The sequence below is a fragment of the Haliotis cracherodii genome, unplaced genomic scaffold, assembly GCF_022045235.1.
Source record: "Haliotis cracherodii isolate W230 unplaced genomic scaffold, xgHalCrac1.p SCAF_16, whole genome shotgun sequence".
Lineage (NCBI taxonomy): Eukaryota > Metazoa > Mollusca > Gastropoda > Lepetellida > Haliotidae > Haliotis > Haliotis cracherodii.
Genome location: NW_027266271.1, coordinates 9856950 through 9881589, shown reverse-complemented (window position 1 = coordinate 9881589; position 24640 = coordinate 9856950). Strand labels below are relative to the sequence as shown.

The window sequence follows — 24640 nt, the reverse complement described above, 5'->3', positions numbered from 1 at the left end:
AACATACAGCATGTGACATCAACATACCAAACACACAGCAGCACATGTGACATCAACATACCAAACACACAGCAGCACATGTGACATCAACATACCAAACACACAACAGCACATGTGACATCAACATACCAAACACAGTAGCACATGTGACACTGATATACCAAACACACAGCAGCACATATGACATCAACATACCAAACACAGTAGCACATGTGACACTGATATACCAAACACACAGCAGCACATATGACATCAACATACCAAACACACAGCAGCACATGTGACATCAACATACCAAACACAGCAGCACATGTGACACTGATATACCAAACACACAACAGCACATGTGACATCAACATACCAAACACAGTAGCACATGTGACACTGATATACCAAACACACAGCAGCACATATGACATCAACATACCAAACACACAGCAGCACATGTGACATCAACATACCAAACACAGTAGCACATGTGACACTGATATACCAAACACACAGCAGCACATATGACATCAACATACTAAACACACAGCAGCACATATGACATCAACATACCAAACACACAGCAGCACATGTGACATCAACATACCAAACACACAGCAGCACATGTGACATCAACATACCAAACACACAGCAGCACATGTGACATCAACATACCAAACACACAGCAGCACATGTGACATCAACATACCAAACACACAGCATGTGACATCAACATACCAAACACACAGCAGCACATGTGACATCAACATACCAAACACACAACAGTACATGTGACATCAACATACCAAACACACAGCAGCACATGTGACATCAACATACCAAACACACAGCAGCACATGTGACATCAACATACCAAACACACAGTAGCACATGTGACATCAACATACCAAACACACAGCAGCACATGTGACATCAACATACCAAACACACAGCAGCACATATGATTGGGTATTGCTTGGTGTGAAGTGAATTGCATGATTGATTGCTAAGTACAAGAAATGTATGTATAAACATACAGAAGTCATGCAGAGTTTAGAAACCCCGAGTAGGACGTTAGATTAAGATAAGCAGGATCTTTTGACTGTGTGCCAGTAGACATAAATCTTGTATCTTTGCCAAGTATGGCCACTCATAGATTGACCACAAGTTGGCACGCTACTGGACAAAGGTACAACCGTATTGGGTAGCCATGTTGATGACTGATATGAATATATGTATGTACTCTGCATTTATACACTTAGTACCCTTTGAAACTGGACAAATCTTAGAGATCATATTTGCTAAGTACTCTTTTGAGGATTTAGGTGCATGGTCGGAATTTGTATTTTCTTTCAAATTAATTGATTAACCTTAATGACCAATCATACTTTCTTTAAGTCAGCATCATTTTTGTTCTGAAAGAAATGGAACTTGCAAATGTTACTGAGTTTTTGCTTGTTTTCATGACATTCAGCAGATGTTGTTGTGCAATATTTCCTTGTTTGGACTTCTCTGGATTACATTCATGGTCATTAGCATGATGCAAGAAAGTGAGGTGAGGTGAAATGGGGTTTAGTGTTGCGTCCAAGATTATTGCACTTATATAGCGACGTGCATGCACGTGTGTGTGTGGCTGCTTGTACTAGTCCGGACTGATGCTGATTTATAGTGCTAGCTCACTAAGATACCATACAGTTTAACATGAATACCCCACTCAGACACAGTATACTGACTCCGTGCCGACCAGTCCTTGTTTTAGCCCCTTAATGCCGAGCACCACACAAGGTACCATTTTTTTATCGTCAGGCCTTCTGATCTCCGGGCAGACGCTCTATCACTAGACCACAGAGGTGGTCTGCAAGAAAGTTGTTTAGTAGATCAGACTGAAGGGAATACTTTGGGTCAAGACGGTACCTTGAATGATGAAGGACCAGGTTTTAGGAATACAGGGCCAGGATCCATGTCTTGTCTTTGACATTTAGAAGGTGGAAGAATATGAATACAGGGTAAACATATCAGCATTTATATATGAACTCAATACGGCGCTTACTCGGTAATTCATCTGATGAAGAGGCAAGAAGTACGAAGTAGCCATGAAACATCATTTCAACGAATAGAGAAGTATAGAGAGGGTTATTTTGTCATGGGTCAAGTGTTAAAAATTTTAAGTTTTAGAATTTTAAGAACTTTATTGGACTACATTTATATGATAAAAATACAAAATATGATGTTTTATGGTTTACAAGCAAAACCATAATGTGATGGATGCTGAGTAAATAACATGGTAAGTTATGCGTAGTGTAAGGTCATATCTCTGTATTTCATACCAATTAATGTTGGGGTCAGTTGGCATTGTGCTGATTTGTTTTCCTTTCCCATGACAGAGACCTATAATTGTGGGTTTGAATCTCAGATTGGCCTTGTTTATGTTTCTAGATATGTCAGCACCATTCATGGACCTGTGCTGGTGGGTTTCACCAAGGTGGCAGACATACAGGACCTGCTTTACTTTCAGGCTTCTTATCACATCAAGCTGGCATGTGATGTAACTGAAATACTGCCCAGAGAGACTTAATGCAATTTTTCTCACTCACTAGTAGTAACGTACAATGTCTTTTTCAGATGCAGAATATCTGACTGGACTGCTGACCACCTGAAATTCTCAAATCTTCTGGCAGAAAATGGGTTAAAATATATCGTAACAGTCAATGAATCAGTGCTCATTACATCTCACTGCCAGTTTGAGAAACAATGGCTGTGAATGAAAAACTACACCTGTTCAACAACAAGATTCCCCAAACCGAACATTCAGAAGATATGGTTCCCAAATTTGAATATAATACCAAACAGTTGCACTAATGGTTTAAGTCCTAACAATCATTTGAATGTTCCGTCCAGGCTTATTCCGTCCAAAGAGCCAGTGTGTACTTCCTAGTCTTTGACCTTCTGTAAACTGTGATATATTGTAAAATCTGGAAATGGAATCAAAAATGAATTCAAAAGAAGTACCCCAAAATCTTTCCACTAGGGCTTCTGAAAAAGTGTTGACTAAGTCCACCTCACTGGACTCTACAATTCCACCTCAGGAAAAAGCTCTTCTCAAACGTGGAGATGCTGTACATGCTTCCGATTCTGAAGATGATATCAGTGAAGAAAACTTACCCGATCCAAAAATGTTGTTTCGGAGAAACAGTGACGCAAGAAAATGTGTTAGTGTTCGGAAACCATTGCGGAATGATTCCAAAAATGCTCCTCAAAATAGAGAGGCTTTCAGGAAACAGAGAAGGTTTTCAAGTCCAAACAACTCCTTTGATTTGAACAAATCTTTCAATTTCGGGACTGAATATCATAAGGATACTTCAGAAAGTGCTAGAGGTGTTCCACGGACAACGAAGGGCAATACTCTCAGTCAACGAGGAGTGAAACAGGAAGAAGTGAAACAGAGACGTGTATCTACCAATTCTATTGTGACAGGAAAACAGAACAAAGACTCTGTGCCAGTAGAGTCGGTGCCAGTCTCTCCAAGAGACCATGTGAGAAGTGTGGAAATTCCTAATTGTTCTAACCAGGTTGAAAATGGTAAGAAAATGTCCCGAGTTGAAGTGCTTCTAAGTAATAACTTATTCAAGAAACACCTATCCAACCATGCTGATATTTTACAAAAACATACCTTGTCGTCAAGGCGATATGGTTTGAGAAAGTCTGTGTCGAATATTGATATTTCTTGTTTGGAATTTGGTCAATCCGTACTGTCCAGTGTTAATCAAACTCAGGGTTCAGAAAAATCTGAATCGGTAGGAAAAGAGAGCTTAGACTCCAAGAACGATGTCAACTCACCAAGTGCTGTTATATCACGGCGATTGACTAAGCAAATGCGAAGGACATCGATGTCAAGTGTAGATATTTCTATGATTGAGGATTTTCTCAGTTCATCACAGCCAAATTTTAAAGAAGGTCCTAGCAAGAGGAAAAAAATAAACATACCAACATTTGAAGAATTTCGTAAACTTCGAAGCTTTGTCTCCAACAATTGGCGAGGAAGTGCACAAATATCCGAGCCACCGAACCCCAAGTCTTCCACCACTGGCGATGATGTTTCTGGTGCTGAGAATGTACGAGGGTTGGACACAATAACAGAGGATGATCCATCCGAACATGAGGCAGACCAGAATAGGTCCGTTTCAAATCTTGCCAAAACTTTAGCTCAATTCAAACTGAATCAAAGCGTGCCAGTTTCTGTATCTTCAAGTGATAACAATTGTAAGATAAGTATGGAAGAGAAAGTGTCTCACAGTGATGTGAGCTGTGATACAAGGACGTTGGGCGAGAGAGAACAGTTGACAGAAGAGTCTGTGAAATCTCAGTTATCTGTTCCCTCAGGAACTCCATCTATACAGGGAGGTAACTGTGACCCAACTCACCTGTTGGACAATATGGATGTGCAATTGGATGAAGATGTCATTTTGGAGGTGAGATGAATTACAATGCACCTTGCTCATTGGAGCATTTAAATAGATTATTTTGGAGTGAATTCAGTCACTGACATTATTTTCACAAGTAGAATTTAATGTAAGTAATGGTTGCTATTAACATAACAGCCATGGCATTTATGAATTAAACGGTCATATTGTTGTGAGATGGAAAAAACTTGCAAATAGATACATTTTACAATTTGATGTTGTGGTATATATGATAAAAAGGTTGGTATATGTCAGTTTCATATGATACCCCATGTCAACCCCGACCACCATATCAGCCTTTGGCCCTTGGGCTGATATTGGGGTCTCAGGTTGATATGGGTTTCCCGGGTTGATATGAGGGTCTCGGGCTGATATGGGGGTCTCAGGTTGATATGGGGGTCTTGGGTTAATATGGGGGTCTTGGGTTAATATGGGGGTCTTGGGTTGATATGGGGGTCTCGGGTTGATAAGGTGGTCTTGGGTTGATATGGGGGTTTCGGGCTGATATGGGGGTTTCGGGTTAATATGGGGGTCTCAAGCTGATATATGGGGGTCTTGGGCTGATATAGGGGTCTGGGGCTGATATGGGGGTTTCGGTCTGATACGGGGGTCTCAAGCTGATATGGGGGTCTGGGGCTTATATGGGGGTCTCGGGTTGATATGGGGGTTTCGGGTTAATATGGGGGTCTCGGGCTGATATGGGGGTCTCGGGCTGATATGGGGGTCTTGGCTTGATATGGGGGTTTTGGGCTGATATGGGGGTCTCAGGCTGATATGGGGGTCTCGGGTTGATATGGGGTATGATATGAAAAATGACATCCAATAACCTCAAAGTACCTTTTGTCTTCCTTGAAGACTATACACACTGTAAATGCATTTCATACAGAAATGACCATAAATGTATTCTAAAGCAGTGTATATAGCTGTGACAATAGCAACATTGTATCCTAAAACAGTAATCCAGGTGAGTGGCATCATACTGACAGAATGCTGACTGAAGCAGCGATAAAATCACCATTTGCTATCAGTCAATGCCCGACTTGTGATACACAGTGCTGCACATTCGATGATATGATCACAATTCTGTAACAAAACCTTTATTTATAAATCAGAAACATCATGTTAACATTGTCAGATAATACGAATTATTAATTTTCTGACTAGTTCCTGATTATGTCTGTGCTGTGTAATTTTCCCATTAATAATCAAATTGTCAGTCTTTAAGGAAGTCTCTTTTTAATATGAGAATTTTATTTGACATGGCTTGTTTTGAATTCTTGTCCCTACTTCATATCATTCCTGGGTGTAGTAATATTTGTGAATAATTTGTAGACAGAAAAAGATGCCTGCGAAAAAGTTTAATGATAGTCTATGCTTTTTTTTTGCTTTTTTAGTTTAACGCTGCACTCAATATTACAGCTATATGACAGTGGTCTGTAAATAATCTAGTCTGGACCAGACAATCCAGTGATTGACCTCATGAGCATTGATCCATGCAATTGGGATACAATGACATGTATGAACCAAGTCAGCGAGTCCCGTTAGTAGCCTCTTATGACATGCATCGTCGACTTTTACTGCAAGCATGGGTTGCTGAAGACCTATTTTATCCCGGATCTTCACGGGTCTAGGGGTGGTCGGGTAGCCTAGTGGTTAAAGCATTCGCTTGTCACGCCGAAGACCCGGGTTCAATTCCCGACATGGGTACAATGTGTGAAGCCCATTTCTGGTGTCCCCCGCCATGATATTGCTGGAATATTGCTAAAAGCGTCGTAAAACCATACTCACTCACTCATTCACTTAATGGGTATCGTCGCTTAAGACATTTCCCCCCAAGTGACTAATAATCTTTTATTAAATAAAAATTAAATTACTAATGTCTCTATTTGTGAATTTATAAAGGAAAATGTTCATTGTTTTGAAATATCACCTTGAAATTAAAGATAGTCATGAAATCCCTTAAAGGTAGGATATGGCTTTTGGATCTCAGTTGCTTGTTTTACACATCGATTTTTGTCTCATTGATCAAAATTGATATAAGTATGGCATCTGTGATATATGTTTTTGTTTCAAGGCATCAATAGCATTAATGTGATTGTGGTTGCTGTAAATAATGGTAAATTGGTACTATCTGCCGATAATTTCAACACTATTTCACAGAAATTAATGTAAAAAATATTAAATAAAATCTTGAATAAAATGAATATAATACATTACAAATATAAGTTCAGAAATAAAATTAACACTCTTTATAACCAGATAGTGTAATAACACAACTAACTTGCATACATCAGTTTGGATGTGTTGACATTTCCAGTTTTACATCGTTTTGTGTTGTCGACGATGTATAAAAAAAACACCCAAATCATCATTTTTTCAAAATAAAATTATGAAATCGGGTAAAAATCAGTTCATCGGGTTCGAAATACACAAAAAGTAAACATAGGTCTGGCCTAAGTAACTTAATAAGTCCTGTTACACCAGGAAAAGATTAATTACTAAGTCCAAGGGAGTATGTTTTTGCTTCATTTTAGGATACTCTAAGTCTTATGTTCCTAGGTTGTCAGCTTTGCTGCTTGTGCTCACGGGATTTTCCAAAGTGTAAAAGCCAAAGACCTGTATCACTGTGGCTGTTTCCACCCACATCAAGCTGACACACTATCACATAAGGGGGCATGGGTGGCCCAGTTGTTCCAGCCCTCTAAGTGGCGACCATTTTAGTCGCCAATGCGACCTTATTTATGATTGGCGCCCTAAATTGATCTACCAGTCGCCACATGGCTACCTTATCTTAAACCCAGTTGGCGACTATTTTGGAAATTTACGTAGAGCCATGTTTTTCGTACATGTTCGCGATCGTATAAAAGTCCAAGGCTCAAAATTAACCGTATTTTGCGTGCCATTGCACGCCTAAAATGAAAATGGCATGGCTAAATCATGATCTTCGTGCCTCGATGGCACGCTTGGAAAATAGGAATTAATAATCTACCTTTCCCATATAAGGCATATTTTAATGATAAATATCTATCTCGTCAGCAATTAATTAACTCTTTCAACACCGTTGGCCGGTTTTCCGGCCAAGAAGCATCGAGTCCCCAGACACCGTAGGCCGGTTAACCGGTCAAGCTGTAGTCACGTCAAAAAAGTATAAATCTTTATGGACCTATCTGTAATATCATTCATTTATTAAATCTATCACATTTCACAATGGCTGAAATACGTATTCCATTTCAATTTATCATTTTTTATAGATAAATTAAAAAATTATTCACTATTTCCCGCGATGTTATTGAAAATAAAATTCTCTGACACACATTGTGACAACGGGTCCACATCTAACATGTCAAAGAGCAAAATAAAGACGTTTTAAACAAATCTTTAAATATATTATACAAAGTAATAAATAAAATCAACAAAAATATATCTAAAAGCAATCAACCCTACATCTAAGTTATTATTTCCATCTTTTCGTGCGATCGCATGTAATGTAAGTCAAATGACATCTCGCCATTCTCGGCTTTCGTCGCCTTGAATTCTCGGCTCGGACACGATGTTTAATGTAAAAATATATGCATGAAAAATCTATGTCACAGCTCGTAACCTAGCACGATACATATACGAAGTTCCATATTTTTAATATATATCGTGATTTCCTGCTTAAAACGTTCAGAATAACACGATTTAACAAAAATCTTTCGCCAACTTCTGAAATTTATCAAACACGAACTTGGTATCACAGCTGTAATTTGATTGGCTGCCTTATATCACGTGCTCAAAATTGACCAATCACGAAACTTGTTGCAGATTTCGGAAAGAAAGCGTCATTAGAAACCAATTTTAATCCAATGAAATGGCTTGTTATAACTACGAAAAATATCAGGCAATGTTACAAGCATATAGATGAAGGAATAAGCTTTCCAACGATGTGTCATATGCCATTCTTCGACGAACGTGTTATTCATACGAAGACAGTCAGTGTTTGAGAAATTTGTGGCATTATTATTGGAAATTTATGTGAGTTTTGGTAACGTAATGGTATTACGTGTTTTGTTGTACAGTGCGATTAATCCCTTAATCTGAACAATATTGTTTCAGCTGTCTTTTGCAGCAATTTAACACTAAGATACTGCATCTTGAGTTGATTAAAAGTCAGGAGAAAAACTTGCTTTTGCTATTTTTTGTTGTAAATATTTGGCTCCTGAAAAATACCCTTGGCTCCTAAAGATGTAGGTTTGGCTCCCAGATATTTTACCTTAGGAGCCACCTGGCACCCTGAAAAAAACGAACTTAGAGGGCTGTGTTCAAGGGTCCGCAATTTGCTTGCAGAGTTGCATCCCTTGGGCATGCCAGAAACCTATGATTGTGGGTTCGAATCCTGGTTCACCCCGATTATGTTTCTAGCTTTGTCAGCACCATACCCGTGCTCGTGGGTTTCACCGAAGTGGTAAACGTCTGGTACCTGCATCACTTGGGGCTTTCCTCCCACATTAAGCTAACACGCCGTGATATAACTGGAATACTGTTAAAAGTGGCATTAAACTCAACTCACTCACTCACTCACTATCTCACTATCACATAACTGAAACACTGCGTAAAACTAAACTCACTCACTCAGGAAACTCAAGTTTAGTGTTTTAAAAGAATTATTGATTGACATGCAACATGAGACAAATGTAATTGTTCATCATTAACCCAGATATATCTATTCTAATCCATATGACGGTTAATTTTTTTATCTGAAATATACATTTCCGTCACTCAAAAGATTCTGCAATCTTTGCTTTGTTTCACAGAACACTGATGCAATATACTCTGCCAGATTATGTGACCTTGCACAATCATATTCAAGAAAGCAGTCACAAGCTGGGAAGCAGTCACATTCAGAAAGGCTCTCACAAGCAGAGAAGCACTCAAAAGAAGGGCAGCTCTCACAAGCAGAGAAGCACTCACAAGCAAAGAAGCAGTCACAATCAGGAAAGCACCTTAAGGAACAGCTATACTCAGGGCCACAGTCACATTCAAGGGAACTGTCACAATCTGGACCACAGTCACATTCAAGAGAACAGTCACAATCTGGACCACAGACACATTTAAGAGAACAGTCACAATCTGGACCACAGTCACATCCAAGAGAACAGTCACAATCTGGACCACAGTCACATTCAAGAGAACAGTCAAAATCTGGACCACAGTCACATTCAAGGGAACAGTCACAATCTGGACCACAGTCACATTCAAGGGAACAGTCACAATCTGGACCACAGTCACATTCAAGAGAACAGTCACAATCTGGACCACAGTCACATTCAAGGGATCAGTCACAATCTGGACCACAGACACACAAGGATGCTGCACAGTCACAATCTGGACCACAGTCACATTCAAGAGAACAGTCACAATCTGGACCACAGTCACACGAGAATGCTGCACAGTCACATGACATCATATTTGCCAACAAGGATGTGAGGAGTAAAATCAAACCAGAAAAACACACAGAAAATGTAAGTAACTATTTGCCATAGGACAACATACCATCTCTTTGCTAATGGGGGACATGGGTGGACCAGTGGTCTAAGGCACTGTGATTTGCTGTGTAGAGTTGCTGCCCTTGGGCACGCCAGAAACCTATAATTGTGGGTTTGAATCCTGGTTCGCCTCGATGTTTCTGTTTGTCAGCACCATACCCGTGCCCGTGGGTTTCACCGAAGTGGTAAACGTCTCAGACCTGCATCACTTCGGGCCTTCCTCCCACATTAAGCTGACACGCTGCGATATAACTTGAATACTGTTAAAAGTGGCATTAAACCTAACTCACTCACTCTCTTTGCTCATCCCCTATGGGAATACAGAGCAGAATAAGTCAGGAGGACATGATGCTTGTTGGAAGAGCTGACTTATAAAGGTCAAATAGTGGCAGTATGTGCCCTTGAGATGGTGTGTCATTGGGTGCTGAAACCTTCCATCATTCAATTGTCATGATCTAATCCAGGGTTTGTCTGGTCCAAACTTGATTATTTACAGACCACCTTGATATAGCTGAGTGTGGTGTAGAACACAATTCACTCACTCTTCACTTACAGCAAGTCTCTGATTTTGATCTGTGGGAAAATGTAGGTCTTGAGAAGCTCATGCTGGTCTGACAAAATGACTCCGTCAGAATTGGTGTCTCGAGACACTGAGGACAAATGTTGGCACCCCTTCTTGGAAAGACCAGCTGAACTCTGATCTAGCTGATTGTGTTAGTATACAATCATACCCCAGATTCAAGGTCTCTACTCTCAGTCTGTGATGTGTCTCCTCAACGCAATGTAGGGTATCATTTCACAATTTGTTGGAGCGGGGCTGGAGATAGTGGCAAGGGCTGAATTGATTTCCTCGTCTTGACTTAATGCTTTGAGCAAGGGAACTGAATTGTGAGCCTAGACAGCATATTATCCAGGTTTTCAGATTGTAGCTCTCCTGTGTCCCTCCACCTGGCCTGAAAGACGTGACCATTCCCAAGCTTATAGGGAATATAAGGACACATCCAGGTCCCTTTTCTAAGGAAATGTTACTGATGCTCTGTGTTCTTGGGCCAGTAGCAGAAATGTATTGAGGTATGGATTTTGTAGTTGTCTTCATTAAGTGAACATACAATGTGTGAAGCCCATTTCTGGTGTCCCCCGCCGTGATATTGCTGGAATATTGCTAAAAGCGGCGTAAAACCATACTCACTCACTCACTCATTAAGTGAACAAGTGTTTTTCCTTGTGTGGAGTGCCCTCAATGTCTTCAAAATTATGGGATGCTTCTGACATGGATTCACACTTTTTTGACTGAGAAATTGCATAATGAGGCCTATAATGCTGATTGTATGATCAGTGTAGACAGGGAGGAACTCTATCCATCATTGTATAATGAGGCCTATGATGCTGTTTACATGATCAGTGTAGACAGGGAGGAACTCTATCCATCATTGCATAATGAGGCCTATGATGCTGTTTGTATGGTCAGTGTAGACAGGGAGGAGCTCTATCCATCATTGCATAATGAGGCCTATGATGCTGTTTGTATGGTTAGTTGTAGACAGGGAGGAACTCTATCCATCATTGCATAATGAGGCCTATGATGCTGTTTGTATGGTCAGTGCAGACAGGGAGGAACTCTATCCATCATTGCATAATGACACCTATGATGCTGTTTGTATGGTTAGTTGTAGACAGGGAGGATCTCTATCCATCATTGTATAATGAGGTCTATGATGCTGTTTGTATGATCAGTGTAGACAGGGAGGAACTCTATCCATCATTGTGTAATAAGGCCTATGATGCTGATTGTATGATCAGTGTAGACAGGGAGGAACTCTATCCATCATTGCATAATGAGGCCTATGATGCTGTTTGTATGGTCAGTGTAGACAGGGAGGAGCTCTATCCATCATTGCATAATGAGGCCTATGATGCTGTTTGTATGGTTAGTTGTAGACAGGGAGGAACTCTATCCATCATTGCATAATGAGGCCTATGATGCTGTTTGTATGGTCAGTGCAGACAGGGAGGAACTCTATCCATCATTGCATAATGACACCTATGATGCTGTTTGTATGGTTAGTTGTAGACAGGGAGGAACTCTATCCATCATTGTATAATGAGGTCTATGATGCTGTTTGTATGATCAGTGTAGACAGGGAGGAGCTCTATCCATCATTGTGTAATAAGGCCTATGATGCTGATTGTATGATCAGTGTAGACAGGGAGGAACTCTATCCATCATTGTATAATGAGGCCTATGATGCTGTTTGTATGATCAGTGTAGACAGGGAGGAACTCTATCCATCATTGTATAATGAGGCCTATGATGCTGTTTGTATGATCAGTGTAGACAGGGAGGAACTCTATTCATCATTGTATAATGAGGCCTATGATGCTGTTTGTATGATCAGTGTAGACAGGGAGGAACTCTATTCATCATTGCATAATGAGGCCTTTGATACTGATTGTATGATCAGTGTAGACAGGGAGGAACTCTATTCATCATTGTATAATGAGGCCTATGATGCTGTTTGTATGATCAGTGTAGACAGGGAGGAGCTCTATTCATCATTGGGCCTTGTGAGGATCCAGTAGAATAGAAGTGGATTGGGCGTTTGTGTGTCACCACCTCTGAAGGGGGAGGATGTTTGCTCATGGTATAAATCACTGCTTCTTTTGTTCCAGACAGTGCCAGGTCGGCAAATATTGGATAATTGGACATTACTTATTCAAAGAAACTTCTATTCCTGTTTTCATTAGGATAAAACCTCACCATTCAATGCTTGGTCTTAAAAATATGATTGTAGTTTCAATGACATTATTTTTAGAAAATAAAGTCAGTTTGACATTTTGTAATACATACCTAAAGTCAATCTCATTCATGGTATTATTGCAGAAGAATGTAATTAAAACTTGTGGATCAGCAGAAGAAATAGGTTGATTAAGTAGTCAACAACATATTTTTTCATTCATAATTAATGGCTATTATGTTTTTAGGATTGGCTTGTTTTTGTCGAGCATGTACTGGTATGCTTTACATCAAGATATTAGGCTTTTAGGAACATTAACAGCCTTCATGAACATTTTAAGACACAAGGGTCTTTGGCCATCTTGGGGATTTCTGAAAGAAGAGGTGTTGTGTTTTAGTTTGAATGATATGATTTTTCAGAATGTGTACTAAGGAGACAAATGGATGTCAGGTTCTTTGACTTGGCTGTGTCAAGTGTTGATCCTGCACCTTAGTGACACAATGTCAGGGATTATTGCAGGAATCAACTCAGACGGTTGCCTTGGCGGATGGTGACATCAGTTTATCTGGCACCTGAAACATGGGATAGGGCAAGTTGGCGGTTATGTCACAACCCTCGCAGCAGTGACGCAAGTCTGTCGGGTTCAATAAACACTGCAGTGGGCACAGTGGGAAGATTGTACAATTCCACTTGAGACGTCACTGGCTGGCGCTATCATTCACATTTTGCAATTTACATTTAATCCTGAAGGACTAGATAAATAATCAGGTTGTGAGCAATTTATCCTATTGCTTGGGGAAATTAGTTTTTTGAAAGGGTCTATTAAATGTTTTTTGTAATGTGACCTTTGTAGGATGTTGGTAATCGTTCAGAGAATGTTTTTTCTCAAAGGGGACGGATGGTGTTGGTGATGTTATGGCATAGTGTGCTGTTTCTATCCCTTATCTGTAAAGGGTCTTTGACAGGTACACTAGAACTCGGTTGGGTTTAAACGGACTAAATGCAGGACTTGACATGGGTACTTGAGTACCTGTAACCGACATCTTCATGGTGGGGTGTGTCTGGTTCTCTCCTTCTGTCTTTGCCAGCCATTATCTTTGCAACCTTTCTGTGCAGGACGTTGAGGGTACACCAGAGACCATATAATAGAGGGACGGCCCTCACCTACAGTTTATCATAAACCATCAGCGCTATGGCCTGGCATGTAACTGATACACCCCGACACCCTGCTGTTAACCTCCCTGTACCGCTGCAGATGCGCAATAGATGCGCAGACATTCACGACTGACCATTCTGGTAACCACGTAAACAATATTACATAATATCCGGGGTTAGAATTAATTCCCTTAGCCGAGATTTCTCCAACTACGACCAGCGACAATCCAATAAAAGGACGTCTCTTAGCGGATTACAAAGATTTTTTATGATATCGCTCATTAGCACATGTCAGTGGGCTGCAAATTATTTGCTGAACATGTGTGTCTTCCGGAACATTTATTTCAATTTACATTCGCCAAGGCCATGGACGATTTCGTCTTGGACCTAGATATGCCACTTGAAGAATTCCCACTCTTCGAACAAGGGTTGGTTTCAGATGACTCTTGGTCTAAATAGAATGACAGTGATGTTACTGCTACCAAGTCGTTGGTAATATCTCCCAAAAAGTTTCACTGAAAGAAAATGATAGGAAATGAAAATATGACGTCTGTCCACAAGTGTAAGTTTTCGAGGGCGTGTGTAGAAAAAGCCGTTCCAATATCAAAGTATTTTATAACGTATTCTATTTATTTTAAAAATCAGCTAATATATCTCATTTTATGCTGCAATTGTTAACTATTATAGATAAACAAATATACCAAATCTACTACGAACGCCTCAGAAAACAACGATCCGGTAAATTGCACAGGAACTTAGGAACTGTAAATAAAACTCATTCAGAAGCAGGGAAGACACTTGTAACATATCACCATATTCCCAATGTTCACAAAATATATCTCCAGATTAACTTCATATCTAATAATAAGCCCAAACTAGATTTACTTGCAAAAATGCATGATCACCGACTGGTGTAAATGCTTTACTATTAGCCAGAAAAAAAATGACGCCATATTAATGGGGTTTTTTTCATGTAAATTCGCTACTATTTGATAATGCTAATAGTTCCAATGAATTAAAAATACACATTAACCTACGAGCGTTGTTAAATGAATTTTCTATGTGTCCGACAATGGGCTTCGAAGGAATCAAATGTTATTGGTTAATGCCAGTTTGGGGCTAGCAGTGATATTGGGGTTTGCCGGAGCGAGATAAGTTTTTTTTCAAAGGGAGGCTACTGTTAAATTCCAAAGCAAAGAGGACAATTGTAATTTTACAATCGTTATTTAATATAACCCGATTAGTTTGATATTTCAGCATACAAATAATTAGGTATTTCAGGTATAACAATATAGCTTCAACTAGGATGGTACCAGATATATACTAGTATATCGTAAACTGTAGTAACGTTTGTAGTTTTCAAAATTGTTTCATCATAGTTTTCTATTTATATCTGATCAATGAAAAACAAACTTTAAACTCTAACCTGGAATGAGGCATGCAACTATTACTATTAAAACAAAACAAAACATCACAAACTCTGACACATGTAGATGTATTTTTCATAGAAAAGGACAATAGACCATCTATATATTTTACTGAATGACACCTTCGACCTTGTTGTCTGGGACTTCTCTCCCGACGACTGCCGATATAATCCTCTTCTTTCTTGGCATTTACAAAGTAAATGATAATTTTATATTTTCATTGTTGTGCAAATACAAAAAGTAAGTAGTACCTTCATCATATTTACATTATTATGATTGGGTTTAGGCCAAGATCATTTTGCTCATAATCAATATTTACACGGCATGAAATAAATAATTGATTAAATGTAGTCATGATTAATACAGACAAAATCTACAGAGGACAACAAATATGTACTATTGTAGTATGTAGTATATGCGCAATATGTGATAGAAGCCTAACTGAAACAAAGTTAAACTTCCGAAGAAATGGCGAAAGCAATGGTAAAAAAATACACTTCTTACAAAAACAATTCTCATATCATACAATATAAGTCCCTTTGTAGAATGTTTCAAAAGATATATGCGGATGATAATCACAGACAAAATGCATGTTATGTCGACTGCTATATAGTAATTTAACTTAAAATATGTGACGTAAATTATGGCCTTGTGCCAAATATCATAAAAAAACTTTGGTACCAGGCCAAAGAAAAAATCGTGATGAATGTAAAACTATTGAATTCAGGACTGATAATAGGAACACATTCGTCTGAAAGCATGTGAAAATTAAGAGTTGTGGTGTAATTATTTCGGGAAAATTCAGATTTAGTCTCATACTTCTGGAGTCAAAATCTGAAATTTCACATCCGCCCTAAATTTGTTAATGGCACTAAACCAGTTTCTAACATATCTCCTTTTTATGCACCTTGGTAACCAAGGACTTTCATTGCAAATTAGAGGCCATTATTGAAAATCAAAATCTGCACTTTTGCAAATTTTACATGTGCGCCATTTTGTTCTCTCGGACAAAGACAAAGCGTGATCACAGTCATCAAATACAGTGACAACGACATGCTTTAGGGCACCAACAAATCTCAGTTGTAATGTTTAGAGTGTTAAGAAATGCATGAGTGTAAATATGAATTGTGAAATATATCTTTTGCATGGGAAAAAAGGCGACAACGATGACTGCAGTGAACGCGTTTCTGCTCGCTTCCGGACAGACTGCGTAGTACAAGCCGTAGCACTGATGGTTTCGCGCATAGGCTAGAGGGCCGTCCCACTATTGTATGGTCCCTGGGTACACATAGCTTTGGTCACATAGTAAAGGGTCTTTGACAGGTACACATGAACTCGGTTGGGTTTAAACGGACTAAATGCAGGACTTGACATGGGTACTTGATAACCTGTAACTGACATCTTCATGGTGGGGTGTGTCTGGTTCTCTCCTTCTGTCTTTGCCAGCCATTATCTTTGCAACCTTTCTGTGGAGGACGTTGAGGGTACACATAGCTTTGGTCACATAGTAAAGGGTCTTTGATGGGTAAGCAAGTACTCAGGTGGGTTTGAATGGACTAAATGTAGGCATGGGACTTGAGTACCTCTTCACTTCCTCTAGCACATATTGCTGACCTGAAAGAATATACAGTGCCAGGATGCATTTTGACTTAGTTGATGCAAAGGAAAAAAGACTGAATGTTGATTGTGTGGCACAACCATTGAAGTCAGGGATAGAGTCCTGAGGAGACCCATCAGCGCCTTAACCTCTGTATAGTAATACATAAAATGGTTGAAGTTATAAAACTGGAATTTAGTTGGCTTGGGATTGGGATTGTTATTATGATTTGTGTATAACATTCATTTGGTTTGTTTTTGGTTTAAGAAATGTATAAAGAATCTTTTCTCTAATGATTATTTCTGTCAGTGCGTTAGCTGTGAAGAGAAAGAGTGAATTTCATTAATTTTCTGTGTACTTTATGAGGTTATTGTAGATGAATCATGTTTATAATCTTTCTTAGAACTGAATCTAGATTCAAATAAATGGCCAATTAATTCTTGAAGACATCACAAGATCAATTAATGGGCATTATGAAAATAATAAATTTGATGAGATGTTGTTGGTATAACTTCTGAGATGTCATGGGTATAAGTTCTGAAATGTCGTGGGTAAAAGTTCTGATATGTTGTGGGTATAAGTTCTGATATGTCGTGGGTTTAAGTTCTGAGATGTCATGGGTATAGGTTCTGCGATGTCGTGGGTTTAGGTTCTGAGATGTTGTGGGTATAAGTTCTGATATGTCGTGGGTTTAAGTTCTGAGATGTCATGGGTATAGGTTCTGCGATGTCGTGGGTATAAGTTCTGAGATGTCGTGGGTATAAGTTCTGATATGTCGTGGGTTTAGGTTCTGAGATGTTGTGGGTATAAGTTCTGATATGTCGTGGGTTTAAGTTCTGAGATGTCATGGGTATAGGTTCTGCGATGTCGTGGGTATAAGTTCTGAGATGTCGTGGGTATAAGTTCTGAGATGTCGTGGGTTTATGTTCTGAGATGTTGTGGATTTATGTTCTGAGATGTTGTGGATTTATGTTCTGAGATGTCATGGGTATAAAGTCTGATATGTCGTGGGTATAAGTTCTGAGATGTTGTGGGTATAAGTTCTGATATGTCGTGGGTATAAGTTCTGAGATGTCGTGGGTATAAGTTCTGATATGTCGTGGGTTTAAGTTCTGAGATGTCGTGGGTATAAGTTCTGAGATGTTGTGGGTATAAGTTCTGATATGTCGTGGGTTTAAGTTCTGAGATGTCGTGGGTATAAGTTCTGAGATGTTGTGGGTATAAGTTCTTATATGTCATGGGTATAAAGTCTGAGATGTTGTGGATTTAAGTTCTGAGATGTCGTGGGTATAAGTTCTGAGATGTCGTGGGTTTAAGTTCTGAGATGTCGTGGGTATAAGTTCTGAGATGTTGTGGATTTAAGTTCTGAGATGTCATGGGTATGAAGTCTGATATGTCGTGGGTATAAGTTCTGATATGTCGTGGGTATAAGTTCTGAGATGTTGTGGGTATAAGTTCTGATATGTCGTGGGTTTAAGTTCTGAGATGTCGTGGGTATAAGTTCTGAGATGTGGGTATAAGTTCTGAGATGTCGTGGGTATAAGTTCTGAGATGTCGTGGGTTTAAGTTCTGTGATGTTGTGGATTTAAGTTCTGAGATGTCATGGGTATAAAGTCTGAGATGTCGTGGGTATAAGTTCTGAGATGTTGTGGGTATAAGTTCCATATACTATATCAAATCAATTCGTCTTTATATCAGAACCTCAATTTCGTGATGTTTACAGCTGCCATTTTTGGTGCAGTCTAAAATGGCACCTTTTTCATCTGGCTAAAATGGCAACAGAATGTCAAGCGAAAATGGTATCATATATTTATGTCAATGGTAAGAACGATTTATGTGTTATCATATTATTATCTTGACACCACCCTGTCAGGCCTCTTAATACAGTTTCATTTTGACACTAACCGGTAGTTACAGTTAAGGACATGCAACAACACCTATCGCACGTCAACATTGATACATGGATGCATAATTGTACTAATTTCTTGAAGGCTTTTATTTCTTTATAGGGTTAAAATCCTTCCCATAACAATTTTTATAAATTTGAAAACTGAGTTGAAGTCCTGAAATCATGATTATCGCCAACCGCCATTTTATTTTATTTTTAATGGATTATGAGCGTCAGACTCATTTTAAACTGTTGTATTGTGTCAACAAAGTAATCTACTGTTGTTACTTAAGCATTGTTTTGATGATGAGACTTGTTCCATGACAGATACACCATAAGTAATATAAAAGAATCGGGTCATTCTTAACTTTCTTTGAGTAGTATATCTTAATTCTTTGTAAACTGTGACCTCCCTAGAAGTGATAATTTTCGTGACAGACACTGATGTAGTCAATAAGCCTGTGTGACAAATGTCGTAACATGGTCTGAGGGTTAAGTTATTAGCACTACATGTTATATATTAATACATTCTCTCATCTATTTGGGAAGCCTATTCAAACACAGTCCAGTCAAGAAGGATTTACCTTAGCATGATTCACAATTAATACCATACACATTGTGGTCCTTTGTGGTGACAATCATGCAATGTCCCTTGCCTGCACGTTTTTGAACTCATAGTTCATTGATGAAAACAATATGTAAAAAGTTTGCTCCGAGTTCACGTGAAGTGCCATGTGGAGGGTAGGCCAGGTCACTGCAGAGAGAGGTATTTTATAAGAGTACATGGTTTTGATGAGTTTTCCTGGTAAAAGAAGGAGATGGATATTGAGATATTGATGCAAGATGTGAAACTGTAAGTGCGTCATTGGCGAACACGAATGTGACTTTTGATACGTGGGATAGAGGCGTATAACCATAAGCTCTGACAGGTGTAATGTGGCGAGGACATAAGTCCATTGTCACACGAACAGATTCAAGTCGTCTGCACAGTGGTGTTACTGTGGTAATACCGATGGATTGGGAATGGCTCACGTGTGCACTGGTGCATGACTATATTTAGCGTGTAATGATGGCCAAACAGTCCAGTCGTCTAAGACAGTGCAATACATGCCAGAAATCTGTGATTGTGGATTTGAGTCACAGATTTGCCATGATTTCAAGGTTTTTCAGCAGCAACCTGTGCTCTTTAGCAGCACAATAATAATAATAATCACTATAGCTGTTTTATCGTAATCAACCTGAACTAAAGCGGCACAGGTTTGGGAATTCCATTTTCATGAAGTAACTTCAGGGTGAAAAGAAAACAGTGTTGACAATTACAGACAACAAAACAATCCAAAATCACAAATAAATGAAGAATGATTGATTTTTAAAGTACAGGAACATCCATGTCTTTATCCAATTGACTCAAAGCATTACAAAGAGGCTGAAACACCTCTCAACATGGGTATCAACTTGATCAATTTAATTAATTTAAATCTGATCCGTTTGCACATTTATCATCTGCAAGATTACGTCTATTCAAGTGATATCTTACTTTCTATATTCTTTAACAAATTTCATCTTTATTTGATAATCGACAAGTTTATCAGTGTTTATGTGATTAATTCTTCTTTCATATCAGAATATAGCTTCAAAAATGAGAGACCGCTACCCCGTCATGTGAACACTTTCTATGTACTTTTAAATATTTTTGTCACAAAATAAGACCATTCAGATAATGCCCAATTTTATGATTAATTAGTTGGATGTCAATGAATATGGTCCAGTATACCAGGACTTCCGTCGATCTCCTTAAAATCAGATTTTTTTTCTTGCTACCACTTAACAAAGATCTGAGGACATTCCATTACCGGTCACATCAGAATGACCTTTCTTTCATCTGACCAATCAGAAGGTCGCTTACCAGGTCAGGAAAAGTTACAGTTGGAATTTGTTTTCTAATCATGCAACCTCGAAAAGGTTAACATGGGATATTCCGATTGACATTTACGTGTTGTATGACTGATTCAATGTCTATCTCTCATTTCAATGGGATAAACATTTGAATGGAAAAGACTTTACATAGCCTGTGGCAAGTAGAATCTTGGCCATCTATTACGAATTCCAGAATGTTCTTTTGTTCAGTTGTTCAGGGTTTCACCGAAGTGGTGGATCGATGCTCATGATATCAATCACTGGATTGTCTCGTCTAGACTCGATTATTTACAGACCACCGTCATATAGCTGGAATTTTGCTGACTGCGGCGTTAAACAACAAACCAACCAACCAACACTCACTCACTCACTCACTACAAATGTAACATCGGCATGATACTAAATTGTCACTGATGTTCTTTTGACATATAGCAGGCCATAAACAACAACAAAGAAGTAGCTGAGGGGCCAGTTCAAAAGTTGGATGTCGGATAAATATCTTTGTTTGTAGGTTTAGGTTAGACTTACCTGCTTTCTCAATGTTTTATGTAGTATCTAAACAAAACTATATCTCCAACTCTTATATACACCGATCCTGGTTTCATTCATCTGCTGTTATGAGTTGTCATTAAGTAAACCTGATCTTTTTGCGAGGTAGAGTAGAGTCTTATTGCTTGTGTCACAACAGCCAGGACTTTGGCATCACTACACCTCCAGTGCACTTAATGGAATTGTCTCCTGTTAATCTCATCAGCTTCGTCATTATATTGTGATCTTTGTACATTAATCCTATCTCATGAAAACATATGATGTGTTTTGTATACTACTATTACTGCTTCATGTCCGTTATTCAGTTATGGCCTGATGAGACTCGTACGTGGTACGAGTTGAAAGCGCTAGCCTATTAAAACTGTGCTCAATCTTACTCCACTTATTTAATTATTACTATATATATATATATACTCTCTGGACTTTCTCAGCATTCATCTGATGAAGGGGAAGAAGTAGCTCTGAAACGTCATGACAAAGAATAATAGAAGTTGTTATCCAAAAGTTGTCATCTTCTTCCTTTCCTAAATGCCTATCAAAGACTTATAGGGTTTTGTCGTCGCTGGCAACAGTGGTAAATCCTTCCAGTGCACTGCATAATACAGAGTTGATCGATAAAAACCTCAACAGATGATTTTCATGCCCCAGTAAATAAACTTCAGTCAATAAATGTTATGAAAAAGCAGGGCAAAACCTAAGAAAATGTGACAATAGAGGCCACTAAACTCTGGAATTCAACCTTTTCTGAATTTGTGTTTTACTGAGAGGTTGAGTGAGATATCTCAAAACTTAAAAAAAAAGCTTTTTTATCTGACATCAAACTTTTGAACTGGGACCTAAAATCCTTACTGATTTATTCATGACAAATGTAACTGGTCAGTTTTGTTAAATACTACCTTTCATGAACCAGATTGCATCTATATATAACATCTTAAGTCAAAAAGCTGAATTTGAGATCCTGAACAAAATGATATTGTCTTAATACTGGTTTGTTTTCAGGTGCAGTCGGTGTTGCGGTCAATATCTGATGTGTCCATGATGTCGGAGGGACACAAGAAGCGACGGGAGAGGAAGGAGCGGCCCTACAAGAGTGAGCCCTTTGCTGGTGCTGAAACCTTGGGGAACATGGCCCACTGCTACAGGCATGGTCAGTTGCAAGTGATGTGGAGGGCAGACCACCCCCATCAACAAAGTGTTCATTAGGACTATCACAGTCCTGAGTCAAATAGTTATCATTGTTGCTCTCGAATGTTTTATTGACAAGGGCAAAGATCATTTCTGGTGTTAATCAGTCGTAATTGTGATTTGAAACCTCTGCTGGACCAATCTGAATTCAGTATTTTATAAATTCATCCCTGAATTGTTGTTTTGACACCACACGCAGCAATATTTCAGCTGTATGATGGCAGCCTGTAAATAACCGAGTCTGAACCAGACAATCCAGTCACGTCTTATGATTTATAAAGGTTGCTGGAAACCTCTTCCAACCTGGGGTCACGGGTGGCCAAGTCGTCTGAGGCGCCACAATTCGCTGTGCAGAGTTGCGTCCCTTAGGCACGCCAGAAACCTATGATTGTGGGTTCGAATCCCGCTTCTCCCCGATTATGTTTCTAGGTTTGTCAGCACCATACCCGTGCTCGTGGGTTTCACCGAAGTGGTAAACCCCTGAGACCTGCATCACTTCGGGCTTTCCTCCCACATTAAGCTGGCATGCCGCGATATAACTGGAATACTGTTAAAAGCAGCGTTAAACCCAACTCACTCACTCTTCTAACCTGGAATCCAAATGGCGTCTATAAGATTGGTCTTTCGGCAGCATACTTGTACTTGTGAGTTTTAAAAGTAAATGTCTGCTTTAGCTCCCCTCTCATGTTAAGCTGACATGCAATGAAACATCTGGAATACTGTGATATTTAACACAAATCACTCACACACATTCGTGGTGCCTTTTCATGCTTGTGTTTTAGTCCCGCTGATCAAGCAACTCTGGTGGTCATACAGTCATATGCTGTCCTATGTCCGATATGGCCAACATGCCTTTTTGTAAAAATGGTCATAGCAGTACATGTAATATTGTACCCTTCACATCAATTTATTTTTCAGAAGAGTAAATGTTGTCTTTATTTTGGTAAAACCTGAAGATAAATATCTCATTCCTGTGAATACCCTACACCTCTATTACATCTTTGTCATTATAATGTATTTTGGCTGTCTTCACACTGGAAAATCTTTAGACTTTCAATGGAAGTCCTCTTCACTGTCAGCTATCCATAATCAGTCGTATGGATAATAGTCTGCTGCAGCCCTATTAATGCTCTTGTGTATGGGTATGGTAGGAAAACCTCGCTTCTTTCCTGTGTGTGCTGGTGTATACATCTAAAAAACTTTTCTGGAGTATTTTTGGCACACTTATTATGTAATAGAAATCCAATCCAGTACCTCCAAGTGAATATGAAATAACAGTAGGATGAAAAAACTCATTACACTCAGTTAATCTTAATATATTACAAAGCAACAAATGTGATAACAAATAATCACAACGTACAACAAGAAGAAATATTTCATTTTCTTATGGAAATTATATGAAAAGTAAAGGCCAGCTGTTCATGCGACCTTCTCATGATCACCCGATCAACCCCCTACTCCACCCATCCCAGCTTGAGTACGTTCAAAGGGCATGTTCGTGATGAGCTATATGGATATTGATGAGACCTCAATTTATGACACAATCAGAACCCGTCATTGTACGATTTCACCGAACTTGAACGTTTTCACCTGCCCAGAAATGGGAGACAGTTTCCGCAAACAAGACATGAAAACAGTGCCGCATGTCATAACCTTTCTGTCATATATTCACAGCATGATAGCCTGGCCTGTCAACCCTGTTTCCTATTTATTTATCACATATGAATCCTTAGTAAATTGGTCAGTGTTTCAACAAGGCTGCTTAGATTTCTTTGGGCAGCATAGTTTTCATGGAGAGTGCATTTTACAGTTCTATCACAGCATGTCAAGTTCATAATCTAGAATTCAAGGCCTGAGCCCCGATCCACAAAGCGATTTTAGCTGTGATTTTTTTGGAAAAATTGTTTCTACCATGACTAAAAAAGACATGAACTGTTTGGGGTTAGCAAATATAGTCCACTGTTTTGAGTGAGTTGTCGATCTGAATTACGGAATCACTGACAACTGTCTTTAAACAAAATATGGCGCTGTATATGCTCAAGCAGTTAGTTTACACCGTAATACTTCACTCGAACATATGACAGGCATTTAAAGCATAATAGGACGGCAACTTGGTTCTGCGGTGATGCAGCTGTCAAATCGGCTGTTTCAATCAGAGGGGGTTTATTGTGATTAAACAACCTCTGATTGACCAGTCGGAATCAAGTAATTTCC

The 24640-nt window shown here is 39.1% G+C and overlaps 1 protein-coding gene across 5 annotated transcripts in view; it reads left to right on the top strand.

The window, feature by feature from the left end:
• The window catches only part of LOC139463807 (uro-adherence factor A-like), a 114147-nt gene that overhangs the window by 29219 nt on the left and 60288 nt on the right, over positions 1–24640 (top strand). For all 5 annotated transcript variants that reach the window (XM_071245131.1, XM_071245127.1, XM_071245129.1 and 2 more), the window contains exons 2-4: positions 2611–4457; positions 9242–9949; positions 22241–22388. In XM_071245131.1, coding sequence (XP_071101232.1) covers positions 2967–4457; positions 9242–9949; positions 22241–22388 — 2347 coding nt within the window. In that variant the 5' untranslated portion in view covers positions 2611–2966. The remainder of the gene's footprint in view (positions 1–2610; positions 4458–9241; positions 9950–22240; positions 22389–24640) is intronic.